The 18,742-nt window shown below is 40.5% G+C and overlaps 1 protein-coding gene across 1 annotated transcript in view; it reads right to left on the reverse strand.

Annotated features, from left to right (window-relative positions):
* Positions 1 to 18,742, reverse strand: part of dapk1 (death-associated protein kinase 1) — an 85,975-nt gene that overhangs the window by 35,305 nt on the left and 31,928 nt on the right. The window contains exons 4-11 of the mRNA XM_031305897.2: positions 13,944 to 14,082; positions 10,519 to 10,648; positions 9,543 to 9,591; positions 9,345 to 9,371; positions 5,492 to 5,644; positions 2,573 to 2,618; positions 2,269 to 2,358; positions 1,280 to 1,372 (exon numbers count right to left, since the gene is read on the reverse strand). Of these exons, the coding sequence (XP_031161757.1) occupies positions 1,280 to 1,372; positions 2,269 to 2,358; positions 2,573 to 2,618; positions 5,492 to 5,644; positions 9,345 to 9,371; positions 9,543 to 9,591; positions 10,519 to 10,648; positions 13,944 to 14,082 (727 nt within the window). The remainder of the gene's footprint in view (positions 1 to 1,279; positions 1,373 to 2,268; positions 2,359 to 2,572; positions 2,619 to 5,491; positions 5,645 to 9,344; positions 9,372 to 9,542; positions 9,592 to 10,518; positions 10,649 to 13,943; positions 14,083 to 18,742) is intronic.

An 18,742-nucleotide genomic window follows, 5' to 3' on the forward strand; every position in this document is an offset into this window, starting at 1 on the left:
TTTTAGGAACAATAACTACTAAGACATAAACCACTGATTGTGCTTTTACAAAAACAAATAAAGCTTTTATAACTGATGGCCAGAACATAAAACTGTAGTATCATTAAATTATTCAGTTTCTATGTTGAGGAACATTGAGTTTAACAGAAAAAGATAACTACTTCTTACTCTACTTTGGCACATTTTACAGACTAAACAATTAATCAATAATACTTTCTCAGCTCTCATTCCTACTTCACTGATGTGTGCACTTACTCCCACTCTCTGATACAGAGCCTCTAACACAGAATACAAACAACTTCTTAGCTGAAAATTTACAGAGAGGCCGCTGCACTAAAACCTACTTCTGAGTAGAGTCTTTAAGGTAGTAAATAAATGACTTAACCCTGGAGCTGCTCAAGACAAAAGCTCTATTAGAAAGCTTGTACTGCTGCTGCTGTTCTGTTTGTGGACTGCAGGGGGTGCTTAGTTCTACCTGTCTGCTCACCTGGGACATGAGGAAGTTGCTGCTTAATCCTCTGATGAGGAAACAGGCCTGGCCTTGGCCCGGCTGGTAATGCTTTTGTAAATGTTTAAGCCTCTCACTGAGGCTGCAGTGTTTACATCCCACAGGCTTGTCGGTATCACCATATAGACACACACTGACACACATCATTAAATCTTTCTTATGTATCACCATTTGTGTACAAACTCAAACAAACTGACTTGTACATTTACACACATTTCCTTCTGACATTCCTACTGTATAAGCTCAATCAGGGTTTAAGGTTATACACACACACGCACAGTGAAATTCCAACAATTCTACAAACACCTGACCTGTGGCACTGTGGGGGAAACGAGGAACAGATCAATTACACTTGGGACGCCCAAGATTCTTAGAAAGATTGTCGAGTTAGAAATACCACAGCTGTAACTGAGAGCGTGGGGGAACTAATAAGAAAATGCATTTCAATAAAAGTAATCTTCAACAGGAAGAAACTCATTACGCTGCCAATCTCCTGGCAATTACGTTTATTTGGTTAGATAAGATAGGACAGGACTGTGGCGATAAAACTAATGGTTCTCTCATTGTAGATGTTTTACTCAAGTGCAAAGTAAAGCCTTGATGGTGCTAATAGCGGCAAACCCAATCAACTTAATGAATTCAGATCAAGATCTCTGCTGAAGTGAAGTTAAACGGCCCTGCCTGTCCTGTGCTTTAATGTATTGCTTTACTTGTTCAGAGATTATGGCTGCCAGTCAAAGCACAACAGAGAAGCAGATCTTCAGGTCTTACCAACGTGTCATCACTGCGTGCCACGCTTATGTTGCTTCTGGACAGGAAGGAGCGGGACAGGCGGTTGCATAAGGAGATAAGTCGGACGGATTGCTGGAAAAGAGAAGAAGAATGGCGGTTCATGAATGAGTAGAACTAGAACAAGTTAATGTCAAGTTGTGTTCAGGGGACCATGAACAACTTTCTGCTCTAAATAAATTTACTTCAGCGACTTTACTCATTACTCATTACTTCATACTGTTAGGTGATTTGACTGAAGTGCAGAGTTGGTGCACAACTTTATTCATTCCTCGAGGAGCAATTTGAGGCAAGCAACAAAACACAAATACACATAAAACATTAATTTAGTCATAAAAAATACAACATGTGATGATGTAAGAAAAGAGCTAAAATACACAAGGGTTAATAGCAGAGGCCAATCGGTAACTGGCCAACAATATCCAACACCAGAAAGGCACATTTTGCCAAAAAGTTCAAAATCTTACACATGGTAAACTGACCATCTCTTCCTCACAAGTCTGAGACATTTTATAAACCTGTCACTTTTTAAAGCTCACTTTAATAACTATATCCACGTCGCCTGCTTTGAAAAATCAAGGTTACTGAAAAGCCAGAAGCATCCCGTGTGCCAGACTCGAGTATAAAGACAGAGACATGGCATGACAGCGTTGTCGAACCACCACAGATTAAACAATCCCAGTGTTTCGCGCAGGCTAAGAAGCAATGCTGGGTCAGCCGTGAAGAACTGAAACAGACAAGGAGACAACCACTAATGCAGCACTGGCAGTAAATCTAATGGTTACGGCGAGACTGTAGCAATTGTGATGACATCAAAGTACAACATCTAAGGAAGGTTTTTTGGCAAGAAGCTATCAAAGTGAAGCGTTTTGGGGATGTGATGAGTTACTGGGCAAGTTTTGTTGTCTTTCTCGAAACTTAAATTTGGGTGTGTGTAAAAATCAGAGATAGTATCAAAGAAAAGCACTTACTTTCCATTTCCTTCGAGCTGCAAACTTCTTGAACTTCTCCATGTTGACAGCCGATTCCTTTCTGCTCAGTGCTTGCTGAGTGTCTTTTGGCTGATTTCACAAACACAAAAAATGTATCGATAGAAAAAAGCTTATGAGAATATTCTTGACAAGATAGATTTGCTACAGAATCAGATGAGGCTTTGCATTTCGAGCCAATTCGAATATAATATATAAAAAAGAAAAAACATTTACAATTTTACATAATAACAAATGTTTTAAATGAAATAGTGATGCCATCAATCAGCTATCAAAAGAGTCCAACCTTGATCCAGGGGTGCTGGAGGCTGTCCTGAATCGTCATTCTCTTTCTGTAGACAGAAAATGTATAAATGTGTAAAAATAAGTGTTTTTAGATATTTTGCTGTTCCAGAGTTGATAGTTAACAGTCTCATTCAGTGTTTTCTAGTGACACAGCATTTTAATGCTCATAGCAGTGAGTGTATATGGCCACGGATACACAGAGGTATGAGCAGAGTTCACTTTTAACCAAACTATAAATTAATGCAGATTTTTTATTTTATTTTTTAAGAGGAAGACATATGCCCTCATCTACAAGTGGCATAAAACAACAATTCCATGTACTCAAGTGGGTGGTTTAAAATGAATAAAGCCTTTAATAAATATGGACTAGTGAATTATAATGTATAAAGTACCCGCACGTGTCTTCGTCCAGGTGTTTCGACAGTCAAAAGTAACTGGAATTGGATTTTTTTTCATGCCACATCCCACACACGGATGAGGGCAACAGCATATTTCTTTCTCTTTAAAATTATTTATTTTCCCCTCCCAGTGGTTGTGAGGGATACCAGAAGCACTCATGTTTGTTTTCCTTTATTTCTGTCAATTATATCTTTAACTGATAAATGCAACTGTCCTCCTGTTTGTAGTCAGAGACACTGATTGCTGTCAACAGTCCATGAAAGCTGTGGACAAGTTAAACGAGGAATTACTGAACACAGACAGCAAACACAGCTGTGTGCCGATAGATATAAGAAAGCCTCACTCCCACGTAGCTGTAAAGAAATGATTATGATGCAGTTGTGAGATACTAAATCAACAATTGTAACGTTGTTTTCTTCTAGTAGTGTCACTCACACCCAACAGTAAAAAACGGTAGTGAATCTCCGGCCGTTTTATGGTTCAGACCCCTCATTGATTATAATGAGGCCAAAGGGTTGACACAACAGACTCTGGCAGAAAAACGTCATCCTGTCTTATTAAAATAATGGACAATTGGTTTATTTTGTTCCTTACTGGAACTCATCCCCATTGTGTGTCATTGTGTGATGACCTGATGTTTTTTTTTCTGTATTGACCTTTGTTGATTTAAAAACATCTCATTTCCTTATTGAAACTCTTCATACTTCTCTTAAACAACACGTCAAACAAGGTGGTGAGACCTCCGAGCAAACAGGGAACAATTTACATGACAATTAGTTCATGTAATGCCCATAACATACGTGTAACGGATAGGATAAATGTTTCAAAACATGAACTCAGCACTCAATCCACACACAGATTATATCTAATTAACATTATCAACAGACTAACGCTCTGAATGTCAATAATCTATATTCAACAACCATCTGGTATTCAATAAAAGCCAAGCTAGTCTTTAAGGGAACTGGTGTGGTTGAAAGTACAGACACTGCCACATCCCTGATTATAACTGATGTAAACTCACAATGAGAACTACAAAACATTGTTTTGAAAAAGTTTCAGTTTGTTCATCGTGATCCGATATAACTAGTGCGGTCCTGTACACACGCACAAACACACACACACACACACACACACAACTTCCTCATGTATACGTCTGTTCAATGCCACATCCCTGTTTCTAACTGAGGCTATTCTCTCACACACACACACACACACACACACACACACACACACACACACCTGAGTCAAAGTAAAAACCCACAAACCTTCACTCTACTGACTGAGGTAACAGTGAATTGAAGGGGTGAGGAAATATACCGATATAATTCCAGTGAACAGTGATTGTGCTGTTGCAGTCCTGTGTCATAGTGAACATTATTAATGTGTGTCTTCTTCAAGGGGAACCTTCATTAATCGTCCTGCCAGCTGAGTGGATCCATGTCTGCTCATGATGTAGATCAATTAAAAGCCGTTCCGTTTGGATGCACTCGGTCGGGGGATTTCTAAAAGCCCCATTAGTTAAAGTTTGTAAAGTCAGTCTCCTCTTTTTCCCACTGTCTGTTTAATGCGACCCGTGCCTTTTCTCTCTTTATCCTGTCTAAATGAAATTATCTCCACAACTATAATTATTCACCGCTGTTCGCAGCTCTCGCACTTGCTCCATTGTTCTGAATAAACAGGAGAGAGAATAAGAGTTTTGGAGGCATTCACTGTCTTTAAGTGTAGCTGCAGCCATTCAGTTGTTGCTAGAGCAACTCAGTAATAAGGGAGACGTTCACAGATTTAGGTACCATATTGTCTCTACTGACAAGATGGGCAGTGGGCCTATATTCAATTTACTTTACAGCTTTTAAGAACTTTAAAAAATGAGACCAATCAATGAGCAACTCTTTAGAATGATGTCTTTTAAGTTCAATTATTAAAGAATTTACATAAATAGGAATAAGATAGAACACTTTATTTATGATGCTGCATTACTTTTTTAAAGCTACAGTGCATAGTTTCTGTCTCCCCCATGAAGAGTTCTAATTAATGACAACAAAACTGTTGGCGCGTCAACATGATACAAGCCTTCCGTGACCACGCACAGCCCCCACCTCTCCTTCAGGCAGTTGCTAGTAGCCAAGGAGGACACAGAGGATTAAAAAAACATGATGGACTCTTCAGAAGAGGTAATTATCTTAACGACACAATCGTTTGAATATAACCATACTGAGAAATACAGAGAGAGTTGTGTGGAGCTGATAGTCTTAGCTTCGTAGCAACTCATTTGGCAATGGCTTGAATGTAACGGACGTTCGTTATTATATCATAACGTTACGCACTAAAGCTTTAAGATGTCTTTGTAATCATTTCTAATTTGAAGACCCGAGTTGACACTCTTGTTCCAGATGTATTCAAAAAGATGAACTTCAGATAGTGATCGTCCCAAAACTTTGGAAATGAAGACTTCAAATGAAGGCAAACATTTGTAATGTGTAATCTGGTCTCAAATATCAGAAAGAGGAATCATACATACTTGGGGTCTTTGACAAGGAGCCTTGCAATGAAGTCTTTGGCCAGGACGCTGGTGTTGCTGAAGAACTCCTCGTCGAATGTGTAATCGACGGCCGACACGTTGGCCAGAGTCTCCTGCTTGTTGTCACCCAGGAAGGGAGACGCACCACTCAGACTGCACAGATGGGACAGAGGTTAACAATAAGGTTAGAGTTGTGTTGTTCAGCAAAGAGTGACAATGAAGACAGTACAGTCAAAAACCTGTTTTTAAATTGTGATAATCTGAACATCTTTTTGACTGCATGTTTTAATCAACCCAACAACTTCAAAACCTCCAGTCTGACCTATTTTAACAACAGTAGTGCTCTCTCATCATCATACTTGTCCCAGTGGGTCTTGTAATCAAGGAGGGAATAGTTTGGATTTTATTCAAACACTAACTCACCAGCCGCTGATTAGCTCTGGCCCTTGAAACCAAAACTGAGACCTTACTACTTGTTGATGTGGGGAATGTGATTACAGAGCCTCGTAGCAACTAATGCTGACTCATTAGTCAAGCCTTGCTATCAAACTGAAGTATTTGGTGTGTAAAGGCTGTTTTATGCTTCTGCGTCAACTCCACGCCGTAGCTACGGCGTCGCTCCTACGGCGTCGTGACCCTTTCGGAGTCGCAGTGCATTTCACCGCCATAACGCTAGGGGGTGATAAGTCTGAGGTTATTTGCGAGGTGTCTGCCAGCCAGTTTATGTTATGTTAGCAAGCAAACTTTAGCACAACTGCCCACAAAGTACTGCTTGCTGGCAAAGTGCTAATTTAAAAACATTACTGACATATAGACACTTTACAAACGGATAACACCGTCATTGTAACCAAAATATGTTTGAGTTTATTTGCAAAGCTTATGCCAGTGAACTAGCATGCTGCTACTCCCTACAGTAGGCTGCTTGAAACATCGACTGTCAACACACAGGACGAGTTGACCAATCACAGTCCTTGCGGTCTGCATCGCCTCGACGCGAAGTTACACATTTTTGGAGGTGCACGTAGAGCTACGGCAGAGGGCTCGGAGAGGGGTTCGCGGCGACGCAGAGGGGTCTGCAGGGGTACGCCTTTGATTCGACGCAGAAGCATAAAACAACCTTAAGTCAAACACCATCACAGGAAAGCCAGCGGGCACGGCTCTCGGTTACAATTAATATGTGAGGAGTTTGAGTAAAGTGCAGGAATTTTAACAGACTTTCACACCTCACAATTGAACGCACAAGAGCAAAAAAAAGCAGATGTAGGAAGAGGATAAGGCAAAACCATGTTTTAATAGACAAACCAAGACACAGTACAGCACACACAGGCATGAGCGGTCATGCATGGAGATGAAGGTCTCAGTCTCTTACAGCTCAGGCATTTAAACCAAACACTGGTCCGTGACAGACCCTGGCCTTCCCGTCTCCACTGAAACCTGTCCAGCTCGTCAGCACCAGCCGCTAATTAACACGCCAGCTGGGAGAGACATGGAGGCGGTGCGGGTCAAGCTCAAGTTGAGTGGAAATGTATGAATTTATCGACTGATAAGGCGCAGCTGCTCACAACAAACACAAAGTAATTAAGGCAATTGTTCGCCTAGCCAGGCAGTAAAATCAGCAGGAAAGTGTTAAGTCAGGATTCTGTGGCATCATTTTATCCACCAAAATGTTTCCCAAATGAGATTTAAAGATGCACTGTGAACTCATTTTATGCTGAAATACAGCCAGTCTGAACAAGCTGAAACACAAGTTAGGGCTCCAGCAGATCAGAAAGCTGGCTGATTCATCACATTCACCCAAATGATTTCAGCTTACATTATCTCAGAGAAATGAAGTCTTTCAAACTTAAAAAGTGGAAACCGGCGTAGTATCTTTTGACTACTTTAGAGTTCCCTAATGGAGCTTTTTGTGCAGCTTTCATTACATGGTAGCAATCCGGCCACCACTTATGCAGAATACTCCCATCAAGAGTTTGGTGATGCTCCCAAAAATCACCCTGAGTGGTTCATTGAATTATTACAAGCTTTTGTGCCCCCTTGCGTTGTTTTTCCAATAGGAGATGAGGCGTAAGTGCACCTCACTGTTGATCGGCTGTGATAATAGGAAGTGAACAATCTATTTTTTACCTTGCCAGGCAGAGCTGTGACAGCTGTGTGGGTGGACAACAAAAATCGGGTGTGTATGTGTACAATGTGTACGTATCCATGGATTCATTTGTAAGAGTGTGTTTATGTAATGCTGAGGCAAAATGATCTACATATTACTGTTTTAAAATGAAGTGTGTAATGTTTGCAGCTACTTATTGTGTAATAATGAGATTAACACTTGTGTTGGCATTTACCTTTACTTTCCCTTTATATACCTCACTGTATTATGGTGAGGGGCCTCTACATATTTGTGTGGGCAAAGGTACCTAACATGTAGTTGTGTGCACGCAGTTTGTGCTTTGTGTAGGTGTCTTTATGAAGATAAAAGGTGTGTGGGAGCTCCGAAAACCTTGTAGCTGGATATAAAGAGTGGAGGACAGCATCGTCGAGAGCCAACAGCAGTTGATCTGTAGGCCACCAAGGGCATGAACCTTTCTCTCGCTGTTGAATTAAACTGTGCTGACATGTCTGCGCACGGCTGCTTCAAGAACACTCACTTACTCAGTGAAAGCCCTTGGCTGTAGAAGTGTTGGTTGTTGTAAAGATCAATTGGTTAACTTAATCAGAAGCAAATTAGCCATACAGGTGAATATTTTAACATCTCTTGTTAGGACAGGGGGGGGATATCTAATAAGGACTTTTTTTCTGAGGTCAAATCCTCTTCCTTAACTGCATAAAAGGCCGACAAGATTAAAGAAGACTGACCAGACCAGAGTCAGTTAGCTACAGAAGATTAACCTCTAGCAGCCTAGACATTGCATTTTTTAGAGTTCATTATTTTAGCTTTTTATACAAAAAATAATCTGTGAATTTCTTAGTGTTTATTTTGCCGATTGCAGCTCAAACACTTTATGATTTAACCATCTATGCTTTGAAGTTAGTGTGATGGATAGCACTAGTATAAATCAGTAAAAATAACATAAAATGAAAAACATAGCTTTTTAAATCTTATATTGTGAGCCACCACATCCTTTTGGATACAATTCTGTTTGCGTTGTATTAATAATATAAATCTGCAAAGTAAATGCTTTAAAAACAAAAAAGTACAATATTTGCCTCAGAAATGTAGTGGAGTATTAAGTAGCATAAAAGTATCTTAAAACTCCCCTTAAGTACAGTAACATGAGTAGACCCCAGGTGGGAAAAAAAACACTATTATTGTTCAAGGCAATAATGGCATATGGCCAAAATGAATAGGTTAACTACAAAAAAAAAAACATTCCTGATAAATTTGAAAGTTAATACATAGAACAATATGAAAAGAGAGTAAAACTCACATAGGGAATGAGAATGTGGTAAATAATGACTCACTGATTTTGGATATCTAATAAGAAACCAATATCAGTCTGATCAGCAAAACATCTCTTGAAATAAAATAAAATAAAATGTTCACATAGCTGCTGAAACAATATCACACTCTAGCGCACTCGAAATTGCAGTTACATTATTCAGGACAAACAGCGCTGTGACTGCTGAGTGGCCCAGCAAGTTCAACGACAGAGAGGCCAAAGAGCAGCCAGTAACCTCTTTACGTCGTGAAAAACATTCTGACTGACTGTAACGTTTAGTGAGTGACGACGCCCTGTGGTTTCTGACACACATTAGGTGAAGGTGGCTGTTGTAAAAACCCTGCGGTGACGCATGTTACCCATTCATACATGGTTCACATCAATTATCCATCATCACTGGTGACATTTGAGATACTTACAGGATGTACGTTATGACACCAACACTCCTAAGGAGAGGCAGGGAGAAAGAAAGAGAAATTAATTTGTGCATTTTGACAGCAGTGCATCATGCAAAACATACATTAACTTAACAGCAGCTGTTCTTCTGAAATAACGATCTCAAACAGCATATGTACACAATGCTCATTGTAGAGCAGATTGAGTTTTTGTTTACTCACCACATGTCTGCCTCCAGGCCCAAAGGTTCATAGTTGACTACTTCTGGAGCTGTGAGGCAAATGCACAAAACAGAAGATTACTATTCAGGTCAACACAACAGTGACACGCACGCGTGCACACGTGCACACATGCACGTATGCACGCATGCACGCTGTGGGAAAGACGATGCAGCTGTGGGCTGCAACTTGAGACATATTTTATTAGCCTTGATTTGTGTAGATTTCCTGTTCATGTTTGCAATGTTCCCATGGGTGTATCCATGACTACAAATATAACTAGATTCCTTTTAAAACATGAGGATTCTTAGGCAAGGGCTTGTGTTATAAGGAGCATATTTTTATTGTTTTTATGTCATGGATTTATGGATGCTTATTTGTAACGTATATTATTAAACCCAAATTACAGCAATTGTGCACTAAAGGATTAAAGTACCTTTAGTTTGCCATGAATTTCAGATTGGCTAGCATCAGCTATTCATTTTCAGGTTTCTTCCACTTGATCTTTTTTCGGACCATTTGACTGCTGCCACCCTGCTGAACTGGGAACAGGCCCTGGTTTTGGCTTGGATGATGCTGGTAGTGGGCACCAGCATCAGGCAGGGGGAGACTGGGAGTGTTGGCGGCCGCCCCGGGCAAAAGGGGGTAGGTCAGGGGAGATGGGACAGAGCCACTGATGTGTCTATTAGTGTGTGTTTGTGCTGGCAAGAAGGAGCAGTTCTGATAATCTCCAGTCTATTATCAGGTCTCTTTCACTTAGTCCCTATGGCACATTTGGCACCTGCTCTCACAATACGCAACCCCCGGGATTAAAGCCAGGAAAACAGGGTGGTGCAGTGAGTGTGTGTGTGTGTGTTTGTAGAGCAGAGAAAGGATGGAGGGTATATTTGCGCAAAGTTATCGGAGCAGAATCAGTTTGAACCACAAAACAAGAAAGGATCACGATTCTTCAATGACACACAAACAAAAAAATACTGACCTACAAATTCTGGAGTTCCAAAAATGTTTTTAAAATCATTGCCAAAATCTATCTTGTGGGCCAGGCCGAAGTCAATGAGCTTGATGCGAGGGTGAGGCACTGAGCGGTTCAGCAGCATGATGTTCTCCGGCTAGTAAAAAAAAAAAAAAAAAAAAAACGAAAAAGAGAGAGAGTTAAAAAGGGGAGACAGGGAGGACAGATAGAGGACAGACAGAGGCAGAGTGACATTCTGGACATTTTTATAAAGACCACACTCTTTACTGATGCTTTCTTTTTTAAGCCGTTATTAGCATCCAGCCAACTGTGCATCGTGATTTCAATGAGGAATAGGTATTATGCTCACTAATTGAAGGACGGAATGCTAATAAAAATTGCCCTAATTTATCAGCGTAGGACACAAACTAAGTGTAAACAAGGGTGCGAGCAGCAGAGTCAGACACAAAATCAGGAACAGGCTGGCAGGAAGGTACACTCATCATGCATGGAAATCCGATGCAAAACACGAGTAAAAACCTCTCGAGGAAGTGGGATAAAGGAAAGGACGGGAAAGATGTGCTTTGAACAAAGCCAGACAACAGAAGCCCGACATTCCTAAGGACACAATGCCTCTTTTTAGACGAAGGCATCATTTCTCCAAAGCTCATCCTTTCAGCCTGACTGGGAGCTGAGCTTGCGGGTTTAGTCTGGGAAGAAACAAGAACAGATTGGCAGTGGGCAGCAGTGGCAACAGGAGGCGCTGAGAAAATACTCCAGTGCAGCTTGTTGGTTTACTGCTCTATAATTCTGGGATCAAGGAGAATTATATCAAACTGTTTTGGTTCTCCATCTGCATAATCTGAACACCTTAAATCCAGTGGTGGAATGTAACTAAGTACAACCAATCAAGTAATATCTTTCAGGTATTTGTAAATAAAAGTGTTTTTTCTTTTCATGTCACTTTCTACTTCTACTACACTACAATTCAAAGGTAAATATTGTACTTCACTATACATATCTGACAGCCAAAGTTACTAGTACTTCCTAAATCAAGATTGTTGCATACAGAACATAGGAGGAGCTTATAAAATAGGATGTTTCGTTATAAATTAAACTAACAAACAGTTTTTACAAATACAGCTGAAACAATTAGTCAATTAATCACAATTGACAAAAAAAAATGCAGCTATTTTGATCATTGTTATTTTTTCATGCAAAAAAATGTCACAAATGTCAAGATATCTGCTATTTCTTTTAATAATTTTAATATAATCAATCAATGGAGAAAATAATCCGCCGACTAATCCATAATGAAAATAATCATTAGTTGCTGGCCAATACAAAACATTTTTTAAAATAAGCTGCACCTCAACTACCTACAACAGTAAAATGCTGCTTTTTTATTAAGGCATTTGTAATAATAATCTAATGATATACTATAGTATAACAGTTACAGGCGATATTTTTCTGCATTGAGTACTTTTAATACATATATTAGTTATATATATTATATATTAGTAAATTGCTGTGATTATACTTACTTATACTTGTAAATAGTATTTCTACAGTGTGGCGTTAGCACTTTTACTTTAGCACAGGACCAGAATACTTCCTCCACTATCATGAGCAAAGTGGGAATTTCAGTGAAGCAGTATGGCCACTTTTACTGCAAACTCAAGCAAAAACATGTTTCCCCACAGATCGGATTAGAGCATTAATCAGAGTATTAGTAAACACTGATACAGTAAAAGAATCAAAATTTGGGGATTTTTACAAGCTGGGTCTTTCCAAGTGTTTTTCCATTTAAAAGAACAGCTGACTTTAAATCATTTTGGTCCTTTAGTTGAGACAAACTGCAGATAAGATGAGTCAGACATCTAGAATCGGCCCTGTCCAACATATAAAGCTCTTTATATAAGAGCATAATAAGTACATTGATTGGCAACATCACTGTCTCTGTAGAACTGATTTGCCTCTAGCAAGAAAAATAATTTTCTGAAAACTGCCTTGTTCACATTTTAAACTGTGTAATGGCATTTTAAAGAGGTCAGAGGGAACATTTGGGGTGCTTTTATTTCTGACCTTGAATGTCTACTAATGCTGTCATGGCATGGTTATGGCTGCACAATATCCACATAAAAAGCCATACATATAGCCTTAAACTAAAATTGACAAACAATGTTTTAAATTGTGTCAAACACAAGGAAAAAAAGACAAGATGTTATCAGAATATGGGTGAACATTGCAAGTATCTAAGACTGCGTTTTTTTGCAGTAAGCAATTCAAGTAAACAAATTAAGTCCTAATCTCAGCCACTGTTAGACAGTGAATAACAGTAGCTGATAAGTGGAGCGGAGGCCTCAGTGGTTAGTAAAAGCTCTAGCATTGATCACAAGTGGCTGGCTGGCCACAGAGGTTATTATTTTCTGCAAACCTGCAGGCAGAATGTCCTGAACTCTGATTTATAATTTGTAAAGATTGTTCTGTAAGTGGAGGAGTCGGTCTGGACTGTTTATTCTGAAGACGCCATATATGCAGCCGTAAGTGGACAACTGATCAATGATATCGATTGAGATTTAAGAAAAGAACAACCACAACAATACACCAAACATCGAGGTCATGTCATGTTCAAGAACCTCACTTACTGTATGGTGCGTTAGTGCTGTGAGTACACTATGACCCTTACTCTTTTCTTTTTAAACTACACACACTCCATAATAAAAAGGTGAGATTTAAAAAATAAGCCAAAACTGATTAGTCATGGTGATTAGCCTTAGATGCATTGGCTCAAAAAACATAGATACAAAGAGAAACTGATATAAAAGGAGAGGTTCAAAAGAGGCCAGCTGATACAAAAAAAAAAAGAACCACACATTCACATAATGCTGCACATCCACTTCTCCGGTGAGTTGGCATTTTAGAAAATGGATGTGAACTACTCCAGGGGGGCTGAACAACAGGCAACACTTTACTGTGACCTCTGATAAGAGGAAAACCTTTTTTTTTGTCTTTTCAAAGAAAATATCCAACTGTGTTGTATGAGCGTTAACGGTGTCATCAAGTGTTTTCACGGAAATCTCACAATCCTCAGAAGAACTTCTTTTCTAAAATACGGTTTTGGTTTTCATTTTGAGGACGTTACAATCACTTGTAAAGTCTCAGTTGAATATGTTGAACTGTCTGAAACAGAAGATCTACGCTTTTTTAAGATTTTTGTGTTCTGAGATCTTCCACATCTGACATATTCAAAACCTCCTTTACATTAGTATGTAGTGTAGAATTGGGACAGATCTTAGGATTATAGTATGTTATTAGTGCGTACAATACAAGTTGGCGAAATGGACAATATCCTAAAAGACTTGCTGTACCGTTGCTTGCAAGCCATGACTGACAAAAGGAACCAGATATCAGACAGAGATGATGTTGTCTGTCTTCAGTTGCTGCTGTACCTTAAGGTCAAAGTGAGCGATCTGTTTGGCGTGCAGGTAGCAGACTCCATCCAGGATCTGCTTGAGGAACTGAGTGGCTTCCTCCTCGCTCAGCGACTCCTTCTCTGCCAGAAAGTCAAAGAGCTCACCGCCGGCCACCCTGGACGAGGAGAGAAAGAGATGGAGGGAGAGAATTAAATATGCAAGATCTCAGATCAGAGCCAGCTACAAATCCCTGCTTATCAGAGCTGAGCTGATGTAATCTAATCATCCTGGTGCATTAGAGCCCGACCAATTTACACATACCGAGTACATTTTAGCCAGCGCTGTTCTCATAAACTTCTTTAATGAAAGCGCTATTAAAAACAACAAAAGGGAGGATGCGGTAAAAGTAATACAGCCCAGTGTTTGAGCTGAGTTTGTTTCATTTGAGTATTTTAAGTTTTACCATTATGCTATCTTAATATGAAGAAAAAGACATTGGAGGAATGATAATCGGGGTAAAAATGAATTAACAGGATAAAATAAAAGAAGAAGCAATAAATGAGTTCAAATGTGATCATTCACTGAATAATGAAACACACGTAGTTCTTATGTGAACAATACCGACCCAGATCTGGCTAGTTTTGAGCAAAAGAGATTCAACATTTTGTGATACAACTCATGTTAATTCCTTTTTTTTGGTGTCTTGGCTATCTTATCAACATTTTAAATCATATTGTTTCTTATAAAATCCCCTTTGTTGTTGATACTGTTAGTATCCACATCAGCATTGCTAACCACTACACACACATTACCCTACATCATAAAGCATAGAGCACTTGAGCCTTTAGCACTAATGCCGGTTACACACTGGCTGCGTGGCGTGAGCGTGGCGTTTCTGTTGCGTGTCAGTTGCATGGCGGCTGCGTGGCGTCTTCTATGTCTTTTCACACCAGAAACGTGTCTGACGCGGCACTGCTGCTGCTAGCCTTGTCTGTACACATGTATGTTTCCCATTGATAAACTGCACTCAAGCAGTAGTATACTTCATGTTAAACATAAATATATACTGATTTGATTACAGCAAAGACAACATCGGCAGTATTGACGGCAAAATAGGCTATAGAATATTTCGTCGATCGATAATTATCTATTATTATTTTTTGAAATTACATTTATATCTGTATTTATGTCAAAACCTAGAGACTTTCAAACATCAATATGTCATTTATGAAATGTATTTGTGTCAAAATTACATATAAACATCTTTTCCTATTCTATTTTGAATGGAAACGCTTCCAACACGCTTGCGTGTCGCGTGAAAATATGGCGTCGGTCCTATTTCTAGCATGCATGTGTTTTCGGCGCGGCTCGAGCCGCACCCGAGATGTGCGTGTCACGCAGGCAGTGTGCAAGCTCGAACCTGTTAACATGGGAGTCGAAATAAAAACGGACACGCCACACAGCTGACACGCTCACGCTCAGACAGTGTGAAGCCGGCCTAAAGGAAGAAAAGACTAGCATTACCACCTCGCGGTTGTATGCCTCCACCAACCAGTCAAGTTGTAATTTACATCCAGGTCTGTCCAGACTCATATAATATATGTAATGAAGATTTTGAGGCAATTTAATAAAAGGTATTAAGTGTTTTTTTTTTTTTAATCTTGCTGTTTTTTTTATTTTATTTGTTTCGAGAATAGGATGTGAGGTCACAATGACCTTGACCTTTGACCTCCAAAATCAAATCAGTTCATCGCCAAATTTGAAGATGACTGAGATGTTGCGTTCACAAGAATGGGCCAGACAACCCGAAAGGCTGCGGCCACGGAGACAGAGGAACAGAGAGAGCAGAGGATTTATCACAGTCACAGCATGATAACATGAGTGAAAGCCTGCAGCAAGGGGAAGTGTGAGGGAGAGAGCAGAAGAGAGAGGAATAGAGCAGATAACTGTAATTACAGCCATGCTTATCCAGTCGCTGAGCATTTCCTCAGCCAATCTACACAGACAAACATGCATTTGTCTTACAATATATGTGAGGAATTTAAATCGCAGATAATAAAAAAAAAAAACAGATTTCATTTTAGAAGCCAATTCTCCATGTTACAATTTTTATTACCACTTACCTTCCCAAATCTTTCTGCAGGAATATACCCTGCCCCCCGCCCCTCCCAACCCACCCACACACACACACACAACTCCACCCTTTAGGGAGGAAACACCAGAACAGCTGCACAGCTGGGACCTCCACCTCCTCCTCCTCCCACCACACCCACATTATATCTCAGATGTTTATTTCATCATCTGCTTCAGGAGTTAACAGGGTGTTTATGCACAATCACAGACAGGAAAGGAGGTTTCTGCCCGAACATGTCACCTCTTCCTCTTTAAATACGGGTTGGTCAATGTTTAAGGTCAGAAGGATAGTCACACTGTTCCTTAAGGTCTCCTAATAGGGTATGTAACATTGGTTGGGCTGAAAATGGCCCGGGTGCTTTTCTATGCTCCCTAATGCAACCCTGTGAAATAGCCCTAGACTGAAACAAGAGGTTTTCTCCCTTATATGGTATGCTCATGAATATTTAGATGAGCTGCGCGCTGATTGGTTGGTTTACAACAATGCAGTGTTGCTGCACATGGAGAGAGGGGAGGGGCTGCTCCTCTCAGCATATGGCGCTGGCTCCTCTGCTCCTCAGGCTCAGTCACAGAACAGAAGAGAGAGTTGACTGTTTTGGCGGCCACAGGAGAGAAAAATACCTTGCATGCTCGACAATACTAGCGTCTTTTCTACAGAAAGTCGCCAGATTTGTTACTAGTCGCTTTTGTGAAAAAAGTCGCTAAACTCATCAACTAATGTTACCGTACAAAGCACCAGAGACACAGTTTAGTTACAGTTTAGTCATCCTCCAGTGTGTCGCGCACACACACACGCACCAATGCAAAGTTTCGACACTTTCATTACAACTAGTGTTGTTGTAACGTTACCCTTGGGACTTAAAAAAGCTCTACTTCCAGACAAGGATTCACAACTCGCGCTGTAGCTAGTTCAGTGTCTCAGCACGGAGACATTTAGCGGAGAGTGAAGCACACAGACAGAGAGCAGCACAATAGCAGCTCCAGCAGCAGCTCCAGCAGCAGCTCCAGCAGCGCACCGCCCATTGCAAGTCCTCTGCGCCGCCGCGTTAGATCCACAACTCCCGCTCCATTGCCCACGGCCCGTTTGGAAGTCTATCGGTAAAGTTAACAGTATGTAACAGTGTGTGAGTCTAATGATGCCCGCTGCTGCGGCCCGCCGTACAGGTTGAGCAGAGGCTGCACAGTTTCACCAGCGGGCAGCGGCATCCGGCACCAGGCTGCCGGATGGTGTTGCTAAGAATTGTACCCAGCGCACAGTCATCTTTTCTGGGGTAACTGAACCACTAACTACCGCTTACCTGGAGCACCACGACCGGCGGCAGCTCGCGATAAAATGTGAAAAGTGTCAGCATTTCCTGTACAGCCTGGAACACTGCATTTACGACCGTGGTTCAGTTTCAATATCCTTGAAAAACTTCCAAACTTTCTTCTTTGTAATTCCCCTGGAAGTGCAACGCTCCAGCTAAACTAGTGTCTGACATCTACTTGACCTACATTCAGAAGACCAGCTGGTCTCAGACCAGTGGTCTGTAGCTATGTAAATTTTGGGGCGTGACAAAGGTCCAAACCAGAGCCAATTAAGGTACAGCCACCGAGTTGACGTCAACTATTAGCTTCGTTGGGATTCGCCCGTTTTCAGCTGCAGTTTCAAATTGTGAGATTTGCATAGGAAAGAGGTGTCAATGGGATTTTGAGGTTCTATGTATGTCCATGTTACCCACTGAACTGCGACTGTCGTTATTCAACTATGACAAGGTAAACTCGGTTTTGCATTCTATCACCCCTTTAAGGCACTCAAAGAGTTTGGTTAGCTTTGATCCTGGGTTCATATTTTTAGTTAAGATTACTGGATCTTTGAAAATTAGCAGTTCCATTACATGTCAATGTATAGAATGCTCAATTTTGGTCCTTTAAGACAGACTTTATCATCGTAAGAAAAGCAAGCTCCCTTCATTTCAACGATTCAGTGCAGTGGGGCTGCCTTAGCAGGACGCAACAATACACAGGGCTGTCGAGCGCAAAAAAACAGTCCTGGCTCTAGTTTAACAGAGATCATACAGTACTGCAAAAGAAAATTGTCTTCTACCAGTACACCTATAGTAACATGCCCACACAAACGCAGCCAGACTGACATAATGAAAAAGATCTCGGAATAAGAGTTGCTTAGGGAGCAAATCCTATCAAATGGTTGTCAGTGGCTCAGTGTCAACTTTTCTGGGAGTGTTTGACATTAATGAGATCGGGACTCCATGGGCAAAATCACCTTGATGGACTGGTCAGGAAAACACACTGCCATGTCTCCACAGACTGCAGAACAGAAGCCATGATATTAGATTATAGATCATTTCAAGTTTTTCTTAAATGCTGAAGCTTCCTTTGAACCATCACCTGCTTTATCTTTGATCGTGGATCTAACAGAACCATGTTTTTGTGAAGACTCCAAACTTTAACACAGACTTGTGCTATACTTAAACCCCACTGTCACAAAACAGCTCAGGGAGTGTCATAAACAGGGAGTCCTGTAAGAGGTTAATTACACAAAAACTTTATTATTAACAACTAAACTTTATTTAAATTGAACTTGACACAATTAAACGATGCAGCGTGGAAGTGAGCAATATCATCAGTGAGAGCAAAGCTTGAATGTGTGAGATACAGTATGTGTTGTGGAGGTGTTAGATGAAGCCAAACAACAGACAGGA

Source organism: Sander lucioperca, chromosome 2, assembly GCF_008315115.2.
Source record: "Sander lucioperca isolate FBNREF2018 chromosome 2, SLUC_FBN_1.2, whole genome shotgun sequence".
NCBI lineage: Eukaryota > Metazoa > Chordata > Actinopteri > Perciformes > Percidae > Sander > Sander lucioperca.